The following is a 26,455-nucleotide window of genomic DNA, read 5'->3' as shown; positions in this document are numbered from 1 at the left end:
GTAAAAGTATATATCCTTACCAGTGACAGAATGTTTTTTCTTCTATTTATATTGACATTATTTGTCATTTCTTGATTTGATTGGTGCTGTTCTGACTAGGGTGACATATACCCTCAATATACCCTTCGTACTTCTTAGATGACCAGTGAGGTTGAACATGATTTTTGTGTCATTGTGACCAAGTGAGTTTCATCTTTTGTGAAATATCTTTTAATTTGTGAACCCAGTTATAAATTAGGTTGCTGTTCCTTAAATTTTTAGTTCCTTGCACTCTAGATATTAAACCTCTTTCTACCACAGGTAGAGGCATAAAGACTTTCTTCTTTTTCTCTGGGCTGCCTCTTCACTGATTGTTTCTATGGCAAAAGCATTTTGAGTTCTTGAGGTTCTACTTGGTAATGGTTGGTATCATCTCCTGAATGACAGAGGTTCTTATCAGTCTTTGTTTGGCCCTGGATTTGAAATGCTTTCTTTACTTTTTCCTCTAACAGTTTCAAATATTACGTGAAATTCTCAGGAGCCCTTGAGTTTTACACAGAGTAAGAGATAGGAATCTAGTTTCATTCTTCTGCAAGTGAAACATCAAACTTTTCCCAGCAACAATTGTTAACAATTCTGCCTTTTCTGCAAGGTCTATGCTTGCTATTTTTGTCAAAAAATTAGTTGGCTGTGTGTACGTTTGCATCACAGTCTTCTACTCTAACCATTAATTTGTGTCTGCTTTTGTGCCAGTTCTATGTTGATTGTTACTGTCACTTTGTAATATTACTTTATGTCATAAATGGTTATATCACCATTAACATTAACATTTTTGCCCAGTATTAGGGTATCTGGGTTACTTTGTGTACCGATATGAATGTTCAGAGTTTTGAGGATTTTTTCCCTACACTTGGGAAGAAGTTTCTATTTTGTGGAGATTACTGTTCAACTTGCAACTGACTTAATAGCCATTTTCAGAGTATTAATTCTTGCCATCATAAGCATGACGTGGGTTTTAGTCTTCTAGTATCTTCTATACAGTTAATTTAGTGACCATGATTGAATCTTGTCGGTTTCTATCATGGGAAGTTTACTTAAGTATGGCAGGGGACTTGCTATCTACAGTTCAATAAGTTGCAAGTTGTCCTTCAGAGCATGAAATATATTATTCCAAGCCCTCCTGACTTTTCAATGTTGTTATTCTGATGGCGCTCCCTTTATATACCACCAGGCATTTCTCTTTTGCATCTTTCAATGTCACATTTGTTTTATGTAGTTAGTGTTTTGAATATACGGTTACATGGGGATAAGATGTTCACTGAATCTCTGCTTGGTGTTCAAAATAGTAAATACCTCCTGTACATAACCAGAAATCTCTTCTCCAAGATTAGAAGCAGTTTGTTATGATTTTATTGGAAATGCCTTGAGAATAAAATTCTTGCTCTTTTTCTATGCTCCAAATTCACAGAGTTGGTGTCTAGGTTTGGTTTCTATTGCTGTGATAAAGACTCTGATTGTAGTGGCTAGTTTTATGTCAACCTCACACAAGCTAAGGTCATCTGAGAGGAGGGAACCTCACTCAATTAAGAAAATGCCTCCATACCATCCGGCTGTAGGAAAGCTGTAGTGTATTTTCTTAATTAGTGATTGATGGGGAGGACCCAGCCCACTGTTGTTAAGCATATAGCCTGGGATGCTGGTCTTGGGTTTTCTTAGAAATCAGGCTGAGCCAGCCATGAAGAGCAAGCCAATAAGCAGCCTTCCTCCAAGGCCTCTGCATCAGCTCCTGCCTCCAGGTCCCTGCCCTGCCTTCTTTCAGTAGCACACTATGATGTGGAAGTGTGAGCCTAATAAACCCTTTACCCGCCAACTTGCTGTTAGTCATGGTGTTTCAGCCTAGCAATAGCAACCTACACTAAGACAGAAATTGCTACCAGGATCATGGGGTATTGCTATGACGTACATGATCATGTTGTTTTGGAAAGGCCTGTGAAAGGACTTTGGAACTTTGGGCTAGAAAGGCCATTGGGTGTTGGGAGCTCAGCTAGCTGTTCTGTGGGAGCTTAGAAAATAAGAATGTTGGGTGCTGGAGAGATGGCTCAGAGGTTAAGAGCACTGACTGCTCTTCCAAAGGTCCTGAGTTCAATTCCCAGCAATGACATGGTGGCTCACAACCATCTATAATGAGATCTGGTTTCCTATTCTGTCATGCAGGTGTACATTCAGGCAGAACTCTGTATGCATAATAAATAAATCTTAAAAAAAAAAAAAGAAAAAGAAAATAAGAATGTTGAGAGCAGTATAGTCTACAGAGGACTGGTTTGTAAGGTTTTAGAGGGAAATAAGGACTCTGCCAGGCCATTTGTATGAAGAATCTGTAATGTCTAGTCAGCCAAAACTGAAGAATCACTTACTATCATTAACAAGAGACCAAAAACACTAGAGTAAAACCTTTCTTCTACTGGAACAATTGATGCCGGTTATCTGGAACTGAAAAATTAGAATTAAATTAACAAGAGGCTAACATTATCGAGGTGAAATCTCTGGGTAAGTGTATCCTCAGAGTCAGCACACAGAAACTGTCTTCCAGAGGCAACCAAGTTCATAGCTCATTCTAGCAGCCAAACTTGGTAGTGTAAGAGTCTCCTGGGGTACTGGTTTTAAAAGCATGAAGTGGTCCTTGAGAAAAGTTAAGGCTCTGCAAAATGAAGACAGGCCAGAAGAAGCTATTGATGAAAGCACAGCACACTTGCATCAGAAGACCCTAGCAACTTAGATGCCAGAATCACCACAAAAACAGCAGCAGCAGTGAGGTGGAGCTTGCTGAGCTTAGAAGACAAGTTATGGCAGAGCCAGAGGAGTGATCCAAGCCCTTTGGAATCAACAGATTCCCAAACATTAGACATCATGTTACTTACACAGATGGGAGTTTGCTTTTGCTCTGATCTGGTTGTGACTGTACCCTTCTCCTAATTTTTTTACTCTTGAAGTAAGAAAGTAATTTATTTTTAATTTTACAGGAGCCCACAGTTGAGACTTTAAACTTTTAAATATATTTGAATTTTACAAAGACATTGGGTTTTACAAGAAAGTTTGGATATTTTAAAGAGACTTTGAACTTTTGGATTTGTAAAGACTGTGGAACTCTTAAAATTTGAAATATTTTATATTGTGACGTTCATATTAATGTGAGATCTTGGAAATGAAAAAGAAAGGAGAGGTTATGGCTTTACAATAATGTGTGTGTGTGTCAAGATGACAAAGGGTCAACTGAATTGAATTAGCTAGTATTATGTCAACTTGACACAAACTAAAATCATCTGAGAGGAGGATCCTCCACGTTCCTGGCCTGACATCCTTCAATGATAGACTGTGATGTGAAAGTGTAAGCCAAATAAACCCATTCCTCCCCAACTTGCTTTTGGTCATGGTGTTTCTTCATAGAAAAAAATTACCCCAACTAAGACGATGACCAAAAGCAGCTTTGGGAGAAAAGGGTTTATCTCATTTTTGCAGCTCACAGTCCATCACTGAAAGAAGCTACATCAAAGGAACTCAAAGCAGGAACCTGGAAGCAGAAACTGAAACAAAGATCACAGGGAATGCTGCTTACTAGCTTACTCAATGTGCTGCACTGTAACACCCAGGACCACTAGACAAGGAGTAGCACTGCCCATAGTGAGCTCTTCCTGCCCACATCAGCCATTAATCAAGAAAATACCCCATGGACATGTCTAAAGCCAGTCGCAGTTGAGGTTTCTCTTCCTCAATAACTTTTATTTGTACCAAGTTGACATAAGCCTAACCAAGCCAATAGTTGTTTCATACCATCCCATAGACCTCCAATGTCCTATTTGTACTAACTTATAGACCTCAAACTTTCTGCTTTACTATCCCATGGAACCCAAATGTTTTGTTTTTATCATCCCACCAACTTCATCATGGTCTGGAAGTCTCACTTCCTCCCGTCCTCAAGCCCTGATATAGTGATCTTCCTTGGCACATTCTCCTGCTGAGGCTTTCCAAGGAGATTTTTGCTTGGTTTAGTTGTTATTCCCTAATTCTCTTTATTAAGTTGCATTTTCATATCCTCTGTTAACCTCCTTTTTCATTCAGTTGTTTGTTTCTGTCTCTTTATTGAGAAGTTATTTAGGTCCTCTTTGAGTTCTTCAGATATACAAGCATTATTTTGAATTCTTTGAGATTTCATCTAATTCATTATCACTAGAGGGCATTATTGTGTGAATAGTAATTTTGAAGGTGTCATGTTGCCATAGCATTCAGACTAATCCCATCTGACCCTGTGTTTCACAGTATCACGAGCCAGGATGAAAGAGATTCTTTCACTTTCTGCTTAAAATCCTTTCCCCTTTACACTTAGCTGGCAGGACAGATACCATGTTCATGAAAGAAGATCATCATCACATTGGTTTTTTTTTTTCCTCCTTCTACACTGAACAAAAATTTGTTGCATTAACTTTTCCTGGGGGAGAATAGGGCACCTCTTAAACACCAAACTAAGGATTCCTTCCACCAAAGTTCAGTTGTTGAGCCAATGAATTTATTTATAAATAAGAGCATGGGTGACCACAAAATAGTTTCATCACTACAAAGTTCCACTCCATCATGGTGCTGGCCTCATGGAAGCTACATCATGCAGTCCTAATTTCAGTTAACCTTCCAATTCTATTTACTCCAACATCGCCAAAGATCACTGGTAGTTAGAGTATGAGGTCAGAAGAGAATAACGGCTGGAATCCCAGATGAGAGTCTTATGGTTCTTTCTTCCTTCTACTAGAGTGCTGACAATTCCATTATCATTATCATACACCTAGCTATTGTTATACTGTTATGTTCCATTAGTTGCCATGGCTACCAGAACAAAGTAATCTGTTCTCAAAAATGGCAACGAGACAATCATATTAAGCCATAGCAGGACAGAGCAAGGCTATTAAATTGACACTAGGTATTAAATAAAGGAGGAACAATTTGAAGAACAGAGAGCTGAATGGGAGAATCTCAGATGGTGTTTGTTTGTTGAAGCCTAAATGTCCTTCTCAGACTCCCAGATACCTGTTACACCCCTGAGCAGCTCTTTGTGAGGCCAAGTCACACATGCTAGTCCTGTCAGTTGGTGGTCCTTCAGAGGCTGGACTGCAAATGCCTTTTTTGCCTGTGAGTAATTCTCTGTGGGGTTAAGGTCAGGTCATAGATACTGTTCCCATTGGTGATCAGTCCTTCATCATTTAGGTCACAGATATGATTGTCATCACCAGGTGGTTCTTCAGAATTCTGGTTGTACATGTCAGCCCTGCCTCTGGGTAGCCCTTCCCATGTCACTGAGAACCTTCATCTGTGTTTCCTTGAAGACTCTGTCTCTGACCAGGTTTCTACCTCACTGAATACCCCAGCACTGAGATGCAGAGCTCCTTTCCTGTAAAATCTAGACACTTTGTTGACCAGGTCTCAACCCACAGTCACATTACTTATTGCTCCCAATTTAACAAGAAAATAGTTCATTGAGAGTCTGGAGCTGGCAAGCCTCTGACTCAGTGGGAGAGTTTTTGAAACTGTGTGTCTTGAGGGGCAGGAGAGATGGCTCTGTGATTAAGAATGCTTGCTCCACCATTGTGAGGACATCTCACAAATCCAGTTGTATCCTGATTCAAAAACCAAATAATAACACAATAAATAAAAACATTTGGCTGGGCAGTGATGGTGCATGCCTTTAATCCTAGCTCTTAGGAGGCAAAGGCAGACAGAGCTCTGTAAGTTTGAGGCTAGCGTAACATATAGCATGAGTTTTTTAACAGCCAAGGCTACACAGAGAAACCCTGTCTCAAGAAAAAAATCACTGGTCAGTCTCCCTAATACACAGAAAGTAAAATTCTCACTAAGCAGGCAAATCAAATTTAATGATATGTTAAAAAGATCATCCACCATTATCAAACTGTCTTCACTTCAGAGATACGAGGTTGGTTCAACATATGCAAAACAATGTCAAAATAAAACATCCATTCATGATTTTAAAAAAAATACTTAAGAGCCTAGAACTAAAAGGAATATATCTCAACATAAATAAAGGTTACAAAAGTATACTAAATAGGAAAAATAGCTTTTTCACTAAAGTCACCACTTTGACGAGATTGCCTACACTGTTCATTCTTTTTCTTTTTTTAATTTATTTATTTTTATTAATTACACTTTATTCATTTTGTATCCCCCATAAGGCCCTCCCTCCCCCTCTCCCGGTCCCATCCTCCCTCCCCCTTCTTCACGAATGCCCCTCCCCAAGTCCACTGATAGGGGAGGTCCTCCTCTCCTTCCTTCTGATCTTAGTCTATCAGATCACATCAGGAATGGCTACATTGTCTATGGCCTGGTAAGGCTGCTCCCCCCTCAGGGGGAGGTGATCAAAGAACAGGCCAATCAGATTATGTCAGAGGCAGTCCCTCTTCCCATTACTATGTAACCCACTTGGACATTAAGCTGCCATGGACTATATCCGTGCAGGGGTTCTAGGTTATCTCCATACCTGGTACTTGGTTGGAGTATGAGTCTCTGGGAAGACCCCTGTGTTCAAATTTTCTTGTTCTGTTGCTCTCCTTGTGGGGTTCCTGTCCTCTCCAGATCTTACTATTTCCCACTTCTTACATAACATTCTTTTTCAATATAACATGTGAAGCTTTAAAACACTAAGAAAAGAAAATATAATAAAATTAACAGAAAGGGAGAAGTCTGACCCTGCTTTCAGTTAGCATAATAGCTATGTAGGAGGTAAAAACTATACCAGGAAGCTCTCAGAACTGATAAACATTTTCAGCAAGGAAGTAAGACATAAAATCAACATGCAAAATATATAATCTTTCTATATGCCAGGAGTAAACATACTAAGCATCAAATCAGAAAAACAATCCAATTTACACAGCAAAAAAACAACAAAATACCACAGTGTAAATGTACTCAATTGCCCCGGTACTATGCCAAGTGTCACATGTGTTGTAATGAGTCCCAGAAGAGGAGAAAAAAGCTAATGAGTCCCAGAAGAGGAGAAAAAAGCACATTGACCCATCAGGATGTGAAAGCCCAAAGACTGTACATGGCCAGAGCCCTGCTAGCCCTGAGTCAAGGAATCCAAAGCAGTAGATATTGCATCTCTGTGTCAGACACACCCTTGAGAGTCTCTTCCAGGCAGTGGCAGGTCCTATAAGGATTTGCAAAACACCATGCATTTTCAAATTCCTTCTTCTGTGCTCATCAACTAAAGGGTAATAAAAAGGCCTTGCATAAGCAGGGATCTCCAGGTCAGATATGTGGGAAAGCACTAACCCTCCATAGTCTAACAAAATGCAAAGGATTCTACAGTACTGGCCTAATGGTGTCAGATTTGGATTTTTCCTTTAATCATGAGGATTTTGTTTATCTTTCTGAGATGATAATGTGTAATACTAGAAAACCAATAATCCTACAGAGACCATCCACAAGCCCGTGGATTTATATATCACAATGTACTTTTGCTGCCTTCCAGATAAAGTATTTGATTTCATATTACCACACAGTTGTATATAGCTCTCCAACTGTAACATCCTTTTCAGTTATGCAAAGCAAAAATTTTAATTTCAGTATGAGAGCTATTCTATGTATATAATATGTGCTGATAAAAATATAAACAGTACTGAAGAGATGGCTCAGAAGTTGAGAGCACTGGTTGCTCTTGGAAAGGACCTGGGTTCAGTTTTCAGCACCTGTGTGGCAACTCACAACTCTCTGTAAGTCAAGTTTCAAGGGATCCAACATCCTCTTTTGGCCTCTATGGGCACCAGGTACATTCATGGTACACTTGTATACATGCAGTAAAAACACTCTAAAAACACTCTAAATGTGTGTTTATGGGAATGTATGGTATGTATAAATAAATAAATTATATATATAATTATATATATATATATATATATATATGCACACAAACACACACACCATACAAACACACAAAGAAAAAAGTAAATAGTGGAGATAATATGTCTGATCTCATTTTCTAGCACATGGTTCTTATTCCAGGTCAGGCCGACCCCCTGATTTGGGTTTATGGCAGGTATACTGACTGGCAGAGAAAAAAAAAAGCACTGCTCACCTCATAAGCTACAAAGCAAGGAAAGTCAGGAAGGGGCCACGGTCCCACATTCCCCCTGATTTGGGTTTATGGCAGGTATGCTGACTGGCAGAGACAAAAAAAAGCACTGCTCACCTCATAAGCTACAAAGCAAGGAAAGTCAGGAAGGGGCCACGGTCCCACATTCCTCTTTATAACCTAACTTCTCCCATGTCCCCACATCCTAAAGGTTCCATTACCTCCCAGAAGTGTCCTCCCACCAAAGACCAAGCCTTTTAGACATGGGTCTTAAAGAGACATTCGAGACCCAGATCATTGCACCTGAGCGTTCAGCCTTCCCCATCCACTTCCCGACCAGCTGTCAAAACATTCCTCATCTGCCCTCAGCCCATAAGTATATCTAATGAAAGTGACAGGTACTCGAGCCTCCCTCAGACCAACGCACACACACACCCACACACCCATGGTTGGTCAGCACTCAAACCAAACCCTGTTACTGCCCTTGCTATTGAACTATTGCTGACTTTCTATACTTGATACTTCAATTGTCATCTCTCAACTTGTTTTCTCACAGTGATGACAAGAATACAGGGCCTAAGAAAGAAAAGGAACACTGGGTTTTCTTCTGCCAGCTCTGCTTTCTCCTTTTCTCGTCACTGGATCCCAGAGAACATAAATGGACATTCAGTTGACATTGGGGAGCAACTTTTAAACATCTATCTTCCAACTTCCTTATCTCTTAACTAGGAGGTTAAAAAAGATGCCCATTGAGAGTGTGTCTGTCTTAGATCTCAGACCTTGATCCATCACAGAGCTTTATCGCTTCCTGTTAGCGACAGTTCAGAATTCATGTACTGAAAATGAATATTATTGATTGCCATCCAAGAATATGGTCAACAAGGTGTGATTTTCTCTGATCAATGTTACTGATCCACTGCCTAATTAAAGAGAAAGAAGGGACTCTATGACCATAACAATGAATTTATGTGCAGCTCTCCTGCCTCTTGGGGCTGGCTCTCTGCTGGGATTCAGCATTAACAGTGCACCACATTGTAAGAACCATGAGAAATTCTTGTGATCTCTGTGATTCGAGAAGAGAGTATGTCCCCAAGGAAGGGAAAGAACACCATGAAAACTATGGTGCTTGGGACAGACAGAACTCAGCAAGCCTGCCTCAGCCAGGCAAGTCAAAGAAGCCATTTCACGCAGTGCCAAGCAGGGGTGAGATCCCCACACTGTGTTCCTCACATACTGCCTTCCTACAACCCTTTATGGGGATCTTTCATGGGTAGGGTCCAGCTCAACTGGACCATTCCCAAAATGAAAGGAAAACAAAAAACAAAAAAACAAATTGTCCCAAGTTGCATCCAACTGAGATAAGTGAAGCTCCGATGAGCTCTGTCCTACTCAGATGGAATGCTAACTTCTCTATAGTGAGGAGGGAAAGAGTGGAACCAGTGTATGTAGTTAGTCTGATCTTCAACCCAATTCACCCTCAATTTTGACCTTTACCTACTACTCTGTTCCCTTCACATCCTGACTCTTTCATTGACACAGGCTACAGATTTACCATGTGACATGCCAGGGTTTGTTTATTACCCAGACACATTTGCATTTCAGGAGGACCTTGAAGAAAGCCTCCCCTAACTCTGTCTTCTGGAAGGACTCTCCTCTACGTGGTTGGGATCTTGGGTCTTGCAGTTCCCTGGAACAATAGCTTGTTTGTTACTACACTGATGAGGATAGGGAATCTGGCATTTTATGGTGTTCCCTGGAATCACACCACTTAGGAATCTACCTGAGCATAGGCCAGCTGCTCAGTCACTGATGCCTGAACCCCACCTCGAGCTTTAGCACTGTCATCCCCTTACCTTAAGACTCTCTCACACAAACTTGTCTTCCATGGTGATAGGAGAAAAAGTTAAAATCCCAGCCTAAATTGCATCATACAGACACAAATGCCAAACAGATAAATTGGTAGCAATTTCCCTCAGTAACTCCACTCAAATTTCTGCCTGATACAGGAAAATGATACCAGCACCTTAAACTCATGAAGTCACAGAGTGTTCAATAGTGATCACATATACTGCTCAAGGCAGAGACACTCTGCAGATATGATTGTCTCTCCATGGTGATAACAAGAGTCACTGGATGGAAAATTCTTTCATAGAAAAGGGGAAGAATGATACCTTCAAAAATAAACAAAGCCAGAGTGACCAGTCAAGCCCTGTGCATTCATCACAACGGCCCTGTGTCAGACTCACTACAATTCACCTGTGCATCCTGTCCTCTGGCATGGATGGCTTCCTGCCCTTCCACCCCCTTGAGCAGCCACCAAGTCATCTGCAGTGTCATCTGAGTGTCATCTGCAGCCACACCTCTTTTCCTCCTTTCTCTCTCCTTTTAATTACTGTCTCATTCAAGCCACCTGGCTCTGCTGGGGTGTTAAATCAAAATTCAGCTACAGTATTCACAAATAAATAACTCAATAAATAAATTGAAGTCCCCAGCTCCTACTCACAAGGACCAGCTGTGAGAAGTCCTGAGTAAACCTGATTTTTAATAGGCATGGACGGAAATCACTCCCTGATTCTGGAAGAACGCACCATCCCTGTTTCATTCCTGATGTTACAACAGTGTCATCTAGTGGGCAACTAAAGCATCATTCTGAAGACCCCTGAAGCTATGCTAGCAAGTATTTCTCCAAGCTGTCCACTTCTATGTCCAAGCAGAAGATAACTGAGAGGCTGAGGCAGGAAGATCACAACCTCAAGGCTAGCCTGGGCAAACTACCTTGGGCTCAAAATAAAAACCAAAAGGAGGGTAGAGTTCAGCTCAGTAGCAGAACACTTGCCTAGTACATGTAAGCTGCTAGGGTCAATCTCACATATAACTGTTTGTCAGAGTAAACAGGAAGTGTATCTGTGATCGTGGGTGGATTTATGCTAAATATTATTGTGCTAACTTTATACATGCAGCCATCACCAGGGAGAACAATGAGCAAAGTCTTCAGCTCTTTTTCTGTAACATTTGTTCACCTACTAAGTCCATCTTTTCCTCAAAGCTTTTTGTTGCGATTGCTACAGTATCTTATAGGTCTTTTTTTCCAGTTCAGGCATCTAGGACATCCACAGCTCTTTCCTATCCTGGTCTAACCTGCAGTTTTCTATTTCTGATAACATTTTTTTCTCTCCTGGTATAACCTGAAGTTTCCTACTTTTGATAACATTGCTCTCTCCTGGTCTAATCTGAAGTTTTCTGCTTCTGATGGCATTGTTCTCTCCTGGTCTAACTTGCACTTTTCCTGTTTCTGATGGCATTGCTCATTCAGCATCTAACCTATAGTTTCCTGCTTCTACATATTTTTTCTACATTGCTTTTGCATATATTCTTCTATACTGCTTTTAGAATTTTAACCTGCATGTTGCACATTAAAGAACAGAAGAGGCAAGAGAAGCTAAAGGTATGTCCACCTCTCAGAAAGCACATGCCTTTTAAACTATTGTAAGCAGCTGTGCTGAGGGGCTCTCTTCTTCCAGAACTAGGCTTAAGTGGCTTCAGGTCTGTGGTGGCTTGAAGAGGAGGTAGGTCTCTTCATAACTGTTAGGATCAGTGAGTAAAGAACCTGGCTGCCAAGCCTGACTACCTGAGTTCAACATCCTAAACTCACATACTAGAAGGAAATAACTAATTATTAGAAGTTGTCTTCTGACCTCCACATACATGCTATGGTGCACACACAAACACAAAAAGTAACCAACCAACCTGAGGAATGCTAGTGCCACTGTGTCCATATTCTCCTCTATCCAACACCTCCAACTCCACGTGCCAGTCCTCTGTAAATGAGACCAGTATTTGGATCAAGTGCAGTGGAGCCAGGAAGTTCTGGTCTTGTGCCTTGTATTTCTGAGGGCACTGATAAAGCTGGGTACCATCCGTCAGGCAGTGTTATCTTACAGAGTGCTCCAAGCCAGCCTATGGAACAAACACAGGAAAATCCCCAATACAAGATCCACACGGACCCAGAATCCAAAGTGTCTTGAAAAACCTTCAGATTTCAGATCAATTTCCAGTTTTAAGCTTCCAGATTAGGATTGTCCAATCAGCAATTCCATGTTAATCTTTCCCAAATCCAGAAAACTCCAAAGTATGAGACACTTCTGATTCCTAACATTTTGGATAAGAAATACTCACCCCCTAATGTTCTCAAGCTGTTACAGATAAGGCTTTCTGTGTGAAAGCACAAAAAGGCCTGTCTCTCTCACTTGCATATAATCATTTAAAACAAAAAGTAATGGAAATGGTAGTGATCTCCTATAATCCAGTCACTGGGCAGACTGAGGCACATGAAAGCATGTGTATGCATATTTCATAAAATGAAATAAGAATAATGCAACTTAATATACTGCATTCTTGTGATTAACAAGGCATTCTGGTTATATGCTTGGAAATAATTTCTTTGAAAACAATTTTTTTTTGAAGTGGTGATAAGGATTCCAGTAGAAATGTTTCCCCATAATCCAAAAGGGAAGGAAGTGGGGGCACAGAAAGCAATTCCCACTGTCATCAGAAGCCATTAGATAAATGGATCTCATTCAGTTATGGAACAAATTGTTTGAATCTGCAATGTCTCCCAGAAGTTCCTGTTTTGAGCACTTATTTCCGTAGCTGGGGGTGCTATTTGGGAAGGCTATGGAACTTTAAGGAAGCCCAGCCTTCCTGGCAGAAAGGGATAATTAGGAGTGGCCCTTAAGGTTATAGCCCAGACATGGTTCTGGCCACTCTGTTTTCCCTGGTCAGCCATGACATGGGCAGCCACTGCCACACACTCCCACTGCCATGAAATGAGCCACTCCACCATGCCTGCCCTGCTGTGATACACTGCAGATCTCTGAAATGAGCCAAAATAAACTTCTCGTCCCTTGTTTCTGTCAGGGATTGTGTCACAGCAGCAAGAAACTAAGGGGCTGGTGAGATGGTTCAGTGTGTGTGCTGGCTAGTTTTGTGCCAACTTGAAACAAGCAAGAGTGATCTGAGGGCAGGGAGTCTCAACTGAGAAAACGCCTCCAGAAGACTGAGCTGTACGCAAAACTGCAGGGCCTCCATGATACTCCATACTTGGCTGGAGTATCAAACTAGGATCAGAGACAAGGGGAGGAGGACCTCCCTTATCAGTGGACTGGGGGAGGGGTATGGGTGGGAAAGAAGGCAGTAGGGTGAGATTGGGTGGGGAGGAAGAAGGGAGCTACAGGGGGTATACAAAGTGCATAAACTGTAATTAATAAAAATAAAAATAATTTTAAAAAAGAAATAAAATGCATGGGAAGAAATAAAAAGAAACCCTAACCAAAATAGTGGTAAATGTGCTTGCTGCCAAGCTTGTTGACAGGGATTTCAGGGACACACACAGTGAAGGGAGAGAATAAAATCCTACAGCCGTCCTTAGACCTTCACACACATGCCAACAGACACACATAGTAACTGTGAAAGAAAATAGCTAATCCAAGTCGTGTTCTGATTCTCAGATACTTGGGCGTTTAATAACTAAAGCTTATTCTTGAGTTTCCATATAAAAATACTCTTCAGTCTTCAATATGACATCCTCAAGGTCTTAAGGAAGCAAACAAAAGGCACTTGCACAAATGTAGCAAGATGCTAGCTCTAGAAGCATACTGGTACTGACTGGAGTATGTTTGTGCCAGCAAAAACATGCCACAGCATGTGTGGGGAGGTCAGAGGTCAACGCTCTGAAGTCTGCCCTCCTCTGTCAGGGTAGAATTTGGTGACATAATTCAGGCAGTCAGATTTGGGTAGCAGACCTCTTTACCTGCTGAGCAATCTCATCAATCCTACTTCACGGTTTCCAAAGTAAGTTGCTAGAGGTGGGTGAAGTCACCAGCGTGTCACCGAACCTCAAATTCTCACAGTACTTTCAGATTCACTATGGAAAAATATATACATATTCACGATCCAAAATTTACCATTCATTGCTATAAAAAAATGGGTCATTTTCAACATATGAATTTTTTAAATAAGCAAAAAGTTTCCCCTCCCATTTGTAAAAGCTTTGAATATATTTGTTTTTTTTTTTTTTTTCTGTACAGATTGGGTTGTTTACTTATATTTCTACAACCATCCTAAAACTGTGACTAGCTAAGCTGTAAGTATATCCCACTATATCTGTTATATAATACCTTGCTTGACAACATTCTTTAAAAATACAGATTCTGGGGGCTGGGTTATTAGTTCAAGGATCAAGAGCACTTGTTTTTCCAGAGGTTCCAACACACACACACACACACACACACACACACACACACACACTTTTTTGAAATTTTTTTTAAACATATAGATTATTGGGGCTGGAGAAGTCTCAGCAGTTAAGAGCACTGGCTGCTCTTCCAGAGAAGCCAGATTCATTGCCCAGCACCCACACCAGTCTTTAACTCCAGTTTCAGGGCTTCTGACATATCACACAGACATACATGAAGGCAAAACAGGAATAAACATAAAATAAAAATAATTTAAAAATAGAAAGAGATTCTGGGGACCCTTCTGCTAGGTAACTCTCCTAAAAAGATTCCTAGGAATTTTTGAAACTTTTCATTTGTCTGCTTTTTCAGACAGGGTCTCAAAGTCTATGCTAAGAGGTCTTCAAACTCTCTATCCTCCTGCCTCAGCCTCTTGAGTGTTGGGATTATTGGTATGCATTCTATCACCCATGTGATAAATTTAACTCACCAAATAAAACAGCACCTACTTCATTTTCTTGGTCTACTGCTGACAAATATTGTTCCAAGTACTTTGCTATCATAAACAATAATAACAAAAATTCTAGTAGGTATCTCTCTCTCTTCATACACTGTTAGGGGATGATAAAGTGCGCATGACTCCTACTTACAAAGCAAAGATTTTAGTAAGGAATCAACTGTGGTTTCACTGTTGCTCTGAGGAACTCACCACCCTGCTGTAATCTGAGAAGCACAGGGAACACTGGCAGATACCCAAAGCTAGACTAGAAAAGAGTCCATTAAGAGACTCCTAATAATTGAGTTAGCGAGAAGGCTGGCTGGGTCTTGTGTCCCAAATCTATAGTCATGAAAATCACTTTTTGTCTTATATCATAATGATAGAACTAATGTTCTGAGTCTCAAGAATGCTTTCTGGGTTGGATACAGTAAATTCCAATGCTACAGAAGCTGAGACAGGAATATCACACTTTCAAGCTCAGCCTAGGCTACAGAGCAAGAATCTGAGCGACACACGGAGAGTTTGTCTTCAGAGTGAAAAAATAAATTTAAAAGGATGTTCTGAGACCACCAAAGCCAGCTGTAATGGGCATAGTAAAGAATGCCAATTAGACATGTAAAAATAGCTTAGTCAGGGAACCCCACTACAACCAAGGCTGCACCTGATAAATAGAACCCTGTGACATCACTCACTCAAGATAAACAGACAGGTCCTAGAACCTCATGACGTCCACTGGTCAATATATATACGCAGAGACCAAGAGCAATGCTCTCTGCTCTGCACATCTGGAGAGTTTCCCCCAGGGTCCCGACCCTCGAATCAAAGATTTCTATTAGAGACTGGACCTGACTGTCAGCTAACATAGGTCACACAGGTGAGAAGCCTTGGAGAGATAGGCTGAGGACTGTAGGAAGTTAGGATGTGAACCTTGTGCATAAAAAAATAGACCTTTTATTATATTAACTACACTAACTAAACATATCTACCTTCTTGCCCGTGACACCAGCTAAACCTACTTTTTTTTTTTTTAACTCCATAGGAAAGAGACCCTTAAGCAATACAACTAAATCCCCGGCCACCATTACAAAATGTGACTGGTAATCTCAGGAGTGAATTCTAGGCCACCCAGGACCACCCAGGGGGCCCCTTCCTCAAAAAATTAAGGGGGGAGGAAGAAGAAAAGAGAAGAGAAGAGAAGAGAAGAGAAGAAGAAAAAAAAGAAAAGAAAAGAAAAGAAAAGAAAAGAAAAGAAAAGAAAAGAAAAGAAAAGAAAAGAAAAGAAAAGAAAAGAAAAGAAAAGAAAAGAAAAGAAAAGGGGGATGGGAGCAAAAGACTTCACTACAGCCGTTACCTGCAGTATCCCGGCCCACTAGTGCCCTCCCTAGTCCCCAATCTCCTCCCTATGCCGTCTCGCCTCGCTATAATTCATTAATCCTGACCAGCAACCCGACTGCTCCAGACAGAGAGAGTCGCAAACAGAAGAGGCCACAAGAAAAAAAAAAAAAAAGAAAGAAAGAAAGAAAATAGACTCCACCCGTCACAGCACGGGCCTGAACAGCCCGCCCCTCTCTCTGCCGCAGCGGTCCCCCAAGGCGCATGTGTGCTAGAGAAGGACGCACGTCGATGATGTCACGCGAGGCGCCATATCCGATATCTGGTCGCAGTCCAATGGTGTGGGCTGGAGCAAGTTTGTGTACTGTGTAGTGTGCGTGTGGACATTGTTTCTTGGCCGCAACGGATTTTTCCAGAGAAGATTTAAACAAGAGAGAGTCCTAGTGGATGAAAGTTGATGAACAAAACGAAGAAAAGGAATGAGTGAGTGAGGCCTGAAGGAGACGTCATCATAGCATCCCGGAAGCGGCCCGACAATGAAAGGTAAATGACAGGAGAGACACGGACGGAATTGGGCCGGGTTGAGAGTCTAGAGGGACGGGAACTAGAAACTGTTTTGTGAAATGAATCAGGGATACCTGTCGCAACAAAGTACCAAGAATTGGCTCACAGTACACAAAGAAATGAAGGCCCAGAGTGTGGATCGGCAGACTCAGTCTCTAAGCTGGGAATAGATGTCAGGCTCCAGTGTGTGTTCTCCCCAGGCTCCTCTCAGGGAAACTAGCAGAGGTAGATCCTAGGCCTTCGCCGATAACTGCTGTCAAGGGCCTGCTCCCCTCTACTAGCTGGCTTTTCACTCTTACCTGTAAAAATCTGGTGAGGCACAGTATCACAGACCTAACGCATTGGTATTTGAGCAGAAAAGAGATGTGCCAGGAAGGGAAAGCAAGCACTGGAGCAGTATTAGAGGAGAGAAACGATATGGTAAAGATTAAGCCTCTGATCTGGTGATTTACAGCCCTGTCTATGCCTTTTAATCAAAGATCAAGTGCCTTGGCATATTTCAACTTCAACTTTATTATATGCATAACTAGGACTAACTACTGTTTAAAATTGCTTAGAAAGATTAACGACATTAAAATAAATATGTATACACATGTATGAGAGTGTGTATGTGTCATTTTAAATCATCTTCTTGGCAAGCAATGAGTGTTCCGTAGCTATTGCATGTGTATGGTTGCGGAATGACTTTCAGCTCAGATGCTGAAAGTCTGGGGCATCTGGGGCCAGTAAAATGAAGTTATTTCTGGGGTTCCAGGCCCTGCACACTTTTCTCAATAAACAATGCACAGTCTCAATGTGCAGTTCAAGGGAAAACTAGATTCTGTATATAAAACTGGTATATAAAACTACCTTGCTTTGTTTTCTTGGTCAAACATTTACTCAGAGAAGCAAAAGAGAACAGAGATGGGCTTCTTGTTTGTTATTTTTGCTGTTGGGATAAGGTCACCTATGTCGTCCTTACTGGCCTGGGACTCACTATATAAGCCAGGCTGGCCTCTGCCTCTCAAGTGGTGGAATCAACTGTGTGTGCCACCACACCCAGCTCAGAGGTGAAATGAATAGGGTGTTGTGTGAAGTACATTTTCTGGTCATTTGCCCTTTGTTCTCCCATTTGCTCCTGGAGTCTGTCCCCCAGTGCCACCATGACAGTTTCCTCTAAACAAATAAGAAAAGGAGCATGGAGGTGTTGAGAGGTTTCGGCGTCACTATGCTCATATTTAGAGTTTATGTATACTTAGACTATTGTATTTTTATCTGGTCAGGATACACATCAAATTTATGGATTCTGAAATGTGAGAAATATGTTTTAAATCTCTTGTAGCCAGCAAAAGTTAGTGTTGGCCTGCTAATATCACTTCACTTTTAGTGTCTTCACTAGACTTACTAAGCAACTGCCCAATCATAATTATAACTTGTGGGTGTTTTAAATCAGAACAACTCTAACTGTGATCCAGTGAGGAAATTTTTAGACATGCAGGGTCTGAGTAGGAAACAAAACCCCATGAGGTAAGATCTCAGTAATTAATTGTAAAACATTAATTGTAAAACAAAAAAAGCTTTGAGGGGTGTTCTTTTTTTTTTCTTTAATTAATTTATTTATATCCTGATCTCAATTTCCCCTCCCTCCTATTCTCCCAATCTCTCCCCTCCCATCCCACATTTTTCCTTTCCTTTTCCCTCAGAAAAGGGGAGGCCTCCCCGATATCAACCCCTCCTTGACATATCAAGTTGTAGTAGGACCAGGTGCATCTTATTCTGTCGAGGCTAGACAAGGCAGCCAGTTAGGGTAAAGGTATCTAAAAGCAGGTAGCAGAGTCAAAGACAGCCCCTGTTCCTGCTGTTAGAGATTCCATATGAAGGCCAAGCTGCAAATCTGTTACATATGTGTAAGGGCCTAGGTCCATCTCATACATGCTGTCTGGTTGGTGGTTCAGTGTCTGAGAGCCCCAGTGGGCCCAGGTTATTTGATTCTGTAGGTTAGTTAATTCTCATAGTGCCCTTGGCCTCTTATAGAGTGTTCTTTTTAAACCTGGGAATTTCTAGGACAAACCTGGCCAGAGGAAAGAATAAAAAGTATCTAAGATACATGTTGTAGGACATGTGTATAATCCCAGCAACTAGCACTTGGGAGCCTGAAACAGGACTGTTGTGGGTTTGAGGCTACTGTAGGATACAGAGTGAGTTCTAAGCCAGCTTAGGATACAGAGTGAGACCTAGTCTGTAAATAAATAAATAAATGGCAGTATCCAAGAGGGCTGGGGTATGGATCCATGGTGAAGCACTTGCCTGACATTTAAACCCCACTGAAGTTAATCCTCCAGTTCTACAGAATAAAATAAAAGGTTCATCCAGGAAAGCTCTGCTCTTTCTTACAAACCTAGTCTTATTTCTCTGAGCAAATGTAGTTGTTACCATTGTTAGAAATGCCTTGGATATTATACTCACTCTTAACAGGAAGTAGTCATTTCTTCTGCTTTTGTATTTCACTCCTCAGCTGTGATCTACCGTGCCTTTTCTCATAAAGAAGCCGAAGAGCACGATGTGCAGGTACTGTGTTTAGGGTGGGCTGGGAGCAGTAGAGATGATGGCAAAGGTCACTCTCAGTGTCTTCTAACATTGGTCTAGCCGTCTTTTCCCATGGATTACTCCTCATCTTCACAGTCAGTATACTCGACCCCATCAACGTCTCTTGTACTAATATCTTCATAGGCTGAGCTCCTTTCTTAGGGTACCAGTATCAGCTCTGAATGACTTGGACTCCTTGATTTCATGTCATCTCCCACTCTGTGGGAATGACAGCCTGTGCCCACCTGAAACCTGTTTGATCTTGCTACTGTATCCTGTTCAGTGCTTAGTCCATTTCATAAGTGGATGTTACAAATTCTACATGGATGTTTCAGCATGCTTTGTTGCATGGTCGGAGCTTCACCTAAGGCTCATAAAAAGAACATATTCTTGAAATTCAGGTTTTAAAAAACCAGTAAACCTTTAATTTTACTTTGCCATGAAAAAGAGACCACATATGTATTTAAAAGAGCCAAATTGTCCTGATATCAGTAATGGATTGTTTAGCCATCCAAGCCTTGAACTGCCTCGAAGATTGTGTACTCTGTATTTTTACTCCCTTGCTTTAGCACAGACAGGGATGTATTAGTCACTACTGATATATTAACCTAAGTCTGGCAGTTAGCTTCAGACTTGGGTTTGCCGTCTGGATTATGCAAAAAGAGCCCAGAAAATGGCCAGGCCAAGAGGTAGGTCCTCAGGAAAGGGTTGCAGCAGGTGAAGACAAGTGAGGTACTTGTTGTCCAGTGAGGAATAGACTGCTGCTGCCCCACCTTGAGAGGTGGTGAAACTAGAGTGTCCTTAGACACATTAGTTTCACCCAGTGTACCCTAGGAATCCATGTAACTTGGTATTGCTGTATCCTGTTGTTGAGAGTGATTGGCAGGCTTGCATTGGCAGCACATATACTAAGAATTAGTATGAGAATGATTAGCACCCAAGATGCCATCCCACTTTTAGCCTGCAAGTAGGGCTGGGGCAGACCTCTGCAAAAGCAGCTGCACAAGAGTTCACAGGGCTAAAAAGGAAGGAAGTAGGACTGTGATGCTCAGTGTCAGAATTCCTCCTCAAAATACTTGACCTTTCTGGAACCCCTAGACAGTTTTTCCTAGAGCTGGAATGGCTCATTTCCTTAACAACTCCATACCCCTTCCACATTAAGCTGGCCCTGTAGTTATTACTGATTAAATAACCTGTATCATCCATTTCTCAAGCTTCCTTCCCCATGAGAATTAGAGAAGTCTTGCCTTATAAAGGATTTAGAATCCTCAGTAGCGTAACCTCAAAGAAGCATGTCAGGAAGTCAATATTTGACCTCGCTACACTGTGGAACAGTAGCACAATTAGCATATGAGTGTTTCTTTTACATCTTGGAAGTTTGTGTAGCAAACACTAGGCAGAGAAGAGATTTGTGCACCTCAGTGGATAAACAAATGGATCAGCAAGGATAGCAGCTCTCAGGAATGGGTTATAAGGGCCCTGTCTTCTGAGAGCAGAACCATGAACCACACAATCATGTCTCTGAACAGGACATGGGAACCCAGCGGGCTGAGGCTTTTGTACGGGCCTTCCTGAAGCGGAGCATACCACACTTGAGCCAACAAGACTGTGAGAGCCATCTGCAACGCAAGGCTGTGATCTTGGAATACTTCACTCGCCAGAAGCTAAGGCAGAAGAAGAAATCCAAAGGCCTCTCTGCCAAACAGAGGAGAGACTTGCGGCTCTTTGACATTAAACCAGAGCAACAGAGGTACTCCCTTCTTTCCTAAAGGCCTTGCTACCCACCATTGCCTAGGCTTCCTGGTCAGACTGTGGACTGGACTGGGGAGCCCAGGGCCTCACTGGACAGCCCTGCCCCTTTGTCTCAGGGGCTTTTCTGCCTTCTGCCACAAGGGGGCAGCCTCCTCCTGCCAATTTCCTTTGCCTGGGTTTGGCTTTTAACAGGCAGACAGACTTTAGTAAGAATGAGGCCTCTGATCATTTCCTTCTGTCCTAGCCTCACTAATAAGTGAGTAATAAGTGAGTCTGTTGCCCATAGGAACAGGCTGTTTGTCTTTCAGCTTTCTAGAAAAGAAGAACTGATATTCCTTAATGTGTGTTTTCCTATAGCTTTTTTTTTTTCCTATAGCTTTTAATATCACTAGACAGAATCACCCACTCAGAGGTTACTGCTTAGGAAAGGTCCTGCCAACATGTTTCTGAAAGGAGTACATCACTGTCTTGTGGGAGAATGTCTTCCTGCAAATAGTTCTGAGTCTGTGTGTACAGCTGCTCTTTCTTTTATTTATTTATTTTTTTTCTTCGAGACAGGGTTTCTTTGCATAGCCTTGGCTGTCCTGAACTCGCTCTGTAGACCGGGCTAGCCTCAAACTCGTGGAGATCCTCCTGCCTCTGCTACCTGAGTACTGGGATTACAGGAATGCACCACTGTGCCCAGCGGACAGCTACTTTATTCAGGCTTTGTATACTGCTCTTTAGCCAAAGAGCCTTCTATGTCCCAGCAGGCATGAGAGTGTCACTTTGCCTTGATGCAGCCTCCCTGGCATCCTTGCAGGAAGTGTTTGTTTCAGAGTTGAGCCTGTTGTCTAACCTGTCTAACCCTGGCTTTGTATGAACAGGCATTAAGACAAATGATAGCCTCAGCTTTTGGTTTTCTACTCTCACCTTCCAGACAATCCTGCCACCTTACATAAGGACCTGTCTGACAACCTGTACCTCCCAAAGGCTGTTAAGTTTAACTACTGTAACAGTGGGTTTAACAAGTCTGATACTCACTTGTTCATTTCTCTTGTGAAAAGGCGTTTGAGTGAACAGCACCTGGATTATGGCCAGTGTTACATTGCCACCTTCAGATGCTCTTCTTGGCCAAAGCCAGGGGCTCCACCATCATGTGTACATGTGGCCAGCAGGAAGGGCATCGAGGCAAAGGGCCACCACTTCCCTTTTTAAGAGCAGAAATTTAACCTTGAAAAGGATCTACCAGAGAAGATACTAAAATTCAACAGGAAGGAGGTGCTTGGCCTTGGCTACTTGGTCAGTAGGGAACCTAGAGCTCCCGCACAGTCTCAAGTGCTCCTCATGCTCATTCTTAGCCCTGAGTCCAGCTGTTTGCTCAGCACTGGAAATCCCAAGCGCATGTTTCTGACTTTCTGACAGATACAGTCTCTTCCTCCCTCTGCATGAACTCTGGAAGCAGTACATCCGTGACCTGTGCAATGGGCTCAAACCAGACACGTGAGTTTTATTTCTGAAGCCCACCAAGGGGGTTGATCCCAAGCCTTGAGTGCGCTAGAGAAACCGACTGGTTGTGAGTGCTTGTGATTCTGTTTGCGTTGTTACTGACTTTCTTTGTATGTGTGTTCTCTTCACCACCTAGGCAGCCACAGATGATTCAGGCCAAGCTCCTGAAGGCAGATCTTCATGGTGCTATTATTTCAGGTAATTTCTATGAGGACACATAGTCATCTGGAGACTGCTACTCAGTGGCAGTGAAGTGTGTGTTGCAGTATTTAGCCTGGCATCTGTCTCTTGGCATCCCTAAAGTATCTCCAGGTTACAGGCTGTGAGGACCTAAGACGGTTGTGACCTGATCTCTTCTAAGACTCTTGTTAAACACAGACTAAGTGATCGTGATCTCTGCGTGCCGTCTGCTCACACTGTTGTCACATAGCCTCTAGCTGAGACTCTTAGACACAGGTTCCCTCTCACGGTTTCCAAGGTGCTACCACCAGTGCAGACTTTTCCCATGGTTTCCAGACTCCTTCACCCCGTGGCACCCAACAGCTATATGGACATGCAAGAGGTACCTCAAACTACCTATCCACCACAGAGCTCTTGGTCCTGTCTCTGACTTGGTTGCCTCATCTCCGATAATGGCACATCTCTGTACCCAGCTTGTTCAGGCTAGGAACCTAGGAAGTATATGCACATTATGTCTCTGCCTACTCCACTTCAAGGCCATTAACACACCTAGTTCCTGAATCTGGCATAACTCCAGCTCTCTTGAGTTGCTGTGGAAGCTTTCTCTCACCCTTGCCCAGCTCACATACTGTTTTATTCCTACATGCGTACCAGATTAAATACACAAAATGAAGGCTGTAGTCAGACAGCAGACTGCTGTTTGCCTGCTTTAAATCTTTAGTAGTGTCCCATCCAGAGTAAAACTCTTCAGCGTCCTTGGGCTGGCCTCTGTGTGGCTTGTGTACGAGGCCCCTTTGCTTGGGTTCTTGTCTCAACCAAGTGGCTCTGCAGCTTCAAGTAACACAGGTCCCTTTCCTGAAGTTACTTCCTGAGAGTCTACGAGCACTTAGGTTACCCCCTCCACCCTCACTACTCTGTTCTATTTTTCTCGTAGTCATTATCAGTATCAAGAAATAGGATTCCCCATGTTTTGCTATCGTTGTCCCCCATGATTACTTCAGTTCCACAGGAGGAGAATTCAGACCATCTCATTCAGTGCTCTGTCCCAGCACACACCTAGCACACTAGGAACATAGTTTTCTCAGGGAATGCTGACTACATGGTGGGAGGGGCCTGCCTGTGAGGTGGCTCACCCCTCATTGCTGAGCAGCCCTATAAAAGGACTACATTCCAGGCAGAGTTCAGGAGGCCCAAGAGTGAATGATGCCCATGGCACTTGCTCCATCAGAGCAACCAGACTGGGCTTTGAAGGTTCTGTGTATGACCTCTTGGCTCCAGAACCCTGCCTAAAACCCAAAGGACACCTAAGAATAAGTAGCCCAGAAATTGTAAAGCCCAGGACAAGGGGTTGGAAAGCCTGGGTACTTGCTGGCTTGGCCACTGCCCAAGAGCCACTATCCTGTGGGCACTTTCTTCCTCAGCTTAGAGGCTTCCAGTCATTGAGGCTTTGTTGTAACTGCCAGCGTTACCCTCAACTGCCTTTCTCCTTTGCAGTCACAAAATCCAAGTGCCCGTCCTACGTGGGGGTCACAGGAATCCTTCTGCAGGAGACCAAGCATGTCTTCAAGATCATCACCAAAGAAGACCACCTGAAAGGTGGGTGCTATGTCCCCAGAGTGTCAGATGCCACTATGTTTCCCTTCCTTGAAGTTCCCAGGTTCCCCTTGGCTGTGGAATAAAACAGGTTGCAGGTGCTTGCTGTGTTATAGAATACAGAGAGAGGCCTCTGTGGCTCTCCCAGGAGACATGTATGAACACAGTCAGCCTGTCCATGAACAGGCAGAAGAACTACATATGTCTGTTTGTGATCTCTGCCTACCAAGGTCACCAGCTCTCAAATAAGTAACTAAAAGATGGTCAGAGGAAACAAAACAGCCTGCCCCTGGAGTTCTGAGTTTTGGCATGGTTAACACTGATCCAGAAGGTACTTTTAGATCTTCTAAGATCTCTGTACCTGACCTTGCCCACAAATCCAGAGATTCAAACTACAGTTGGTGGGGGAGGGGGCTTATACTCATCCATTTATCTGTTGATGCTGGAGATTAAACATGGGTCTTCTGCCTGCTAATCCTGCATCCTGCCCCTGAGCTATCCGTACAGCCCTGCTTCATTCTTTTTCCATTTCCATGTACTAATAGTGAGGAAGTAGTGTAGAAGATTCCCCATGAGCACAAATCCAAGAATTAGTACAAAACTGTATGGGAAATCAACTTTGGTGGCTGGCTGGTCTGGAATCTTTCAGTCCTCGGAGTTGAGTTAATCACCTCAAAAACTGAAATTAGGTGTTGGTTATATTTGGACTAAAGCAGATGGCCTGGGACTTTCTTGGTACTTCTGTGTTGGGATTCCTCATTCCTATACACTTTTTTAAAGACAGGCTCACTGTGTTGCCCTGGCTGGCTTGGAACTTGCTGTGTAGACCAGGCTGGCCTTGGCCTGCTGCCTGGTTTTGTCTCCTAAGTGCTGACATTAAAGGTGTGTGCCACCACACCCATCTCACTTATTTTAATACAAATGTGTATGAACAGTGTTCTACATAAAAATGAATTCACTATGTTGTTCCTCATTATTTTTCCTTCCTCTTTTTTTTTTCCTCTCAGTTATTCCCAAGCAAAATTGTGTGTTCACCATAGAAATTGATGGCTTCATTTCCTACATTTACGGAAGCAAATTCCAGCTTAGATCAAGTGAGCGGTCTGCCAAGAAGTTCAAAGCAAAGGGAACAATTGACCTGTGAACTCTTTGCCACTGGAGACAGATGTCCCTGGCAGCTGAGAACTGGAAACATCCTACATACCCACTTTTCCATGACGATCCTCTGGCTGTAGCCTGCCTCTAGTCCAGAGAAAGCAGAGTGGCTGAAGAACATTTAATAACATAGAAGGAAATCAGGACCGGATGTTTGCATCCAGGTGACCTTAAGTTAGCTTCAGTTCCACAGGCAGGAAAGACCATCAGAAAATGCACCAGGATTAGCCTTAGTTGATCTGAAAAGGGGGCCTTTAGGTTCTGTCTTTTATACTTCTCTGTGTTCGTGAATACTCCATGCTGAATCACTTATTTAAATAATAATAAAAATACACCACAGGCATAAATGGGTTCAAGTGAAAGAATCATTCCTGTGCTTATGCTGAGTTGAAAGGGAAGTGGGTATGTGGCTCCTTCACCCCTTAGCCACCTACTGACGACTCCCATTGCATTCACAGTGCGGAGTGTTATGGATATGACTGGAATTCATTCCTTCTCCAAACTCTGAGCTGCCTACACTTTGCTACTCTCACACGCAGAGGCCTGATGAGCCTGCTTAGGGTTTCACTGCAGCAGTCAGAATGAGGCAGAGGGCCAGATCTGCCAGTACCTGTGGCCACTGTTTGAATACAGGTAGACAGACCTAGCCAGCTTCCTGCTGTATCCTTGGGGATCCAGGGGTAGGCCAACATCACCTCTCTGGTGTAACCTAAAGGGCCAGAGTCTCCAGCAATGACACCTTTGGGAATCTTAGTTCCTTTCTCTACTGAAATTATTAGTTTTCTACTGCATGTAAGTCCAAATGAGGGTGCAAAGGGTCATTGAAATTGCAGATCAGGGCTAGCATGAGAAATGGGTGGGGTCCAACCATTCTGTGCTGGTATTAAGAAAGCTTTGTAGTTGAAATATGGTTCAGGTAGACCCAGTTGCCCTTTGCTTGTAAGAAGCAAGTGTCTGCTGGACAGCTCAGAAACTCCTGGCAATAAA

At 42.5% G+C, this 26,455-nt stretch overlaps 1 protein-coding gene across 1 annotated transcript; it reads left to right on the top strand.

Annotated features, from left to right (window-relative positions):
* The first annotated feature begins 16,457 nt into the window (after positions 1–16,457).
* Positions 16,458–25,815, top strand: Pop4 (POP4 homolog, ribonuclease P/MRP subunit). The gene is made up of 7 exons (XM_021632015.2): positions 16,458–16,714; positions 19,230–19,282; positions 20,830–21,050; positions 22,457–22,534; positions 22,677–22,738; positions 24,215–24,316; positions 25,321–25,815. Exons 1-7 carry the CDS (start codon positions 16,708–16,710, stop codon positions 25,455–25,457), a joined length of 660 nt encoding a protein of 219 aa, XP_021487690.1. The 5' UTR covers positions 16,458–16,707; the 3' UTR covers positions 25,458–25,815.
* The last annotated feature ends 640 nt before the right edge of the window (positions 25,816–26,455 follow it).

The sequence above is a fragment of the Meriones unguiculatus genome, chromosome 14, assembly GCF_030254825.1.
Source record: "Meriones unguiculatus strain TT.TT164.6M chromosome 14, Bangor_MerUng_6.1, whole genome shotgun sequence".
Lineage (NCBI taxonomy): Eukaryota > Metazoa > Chordata > Mammalia > Rodentia > Muridae > Meriones > Meriones unguiculatus.
This window is presented reverse-complemented; position numbering and strand designations above follow the sequence as displayed.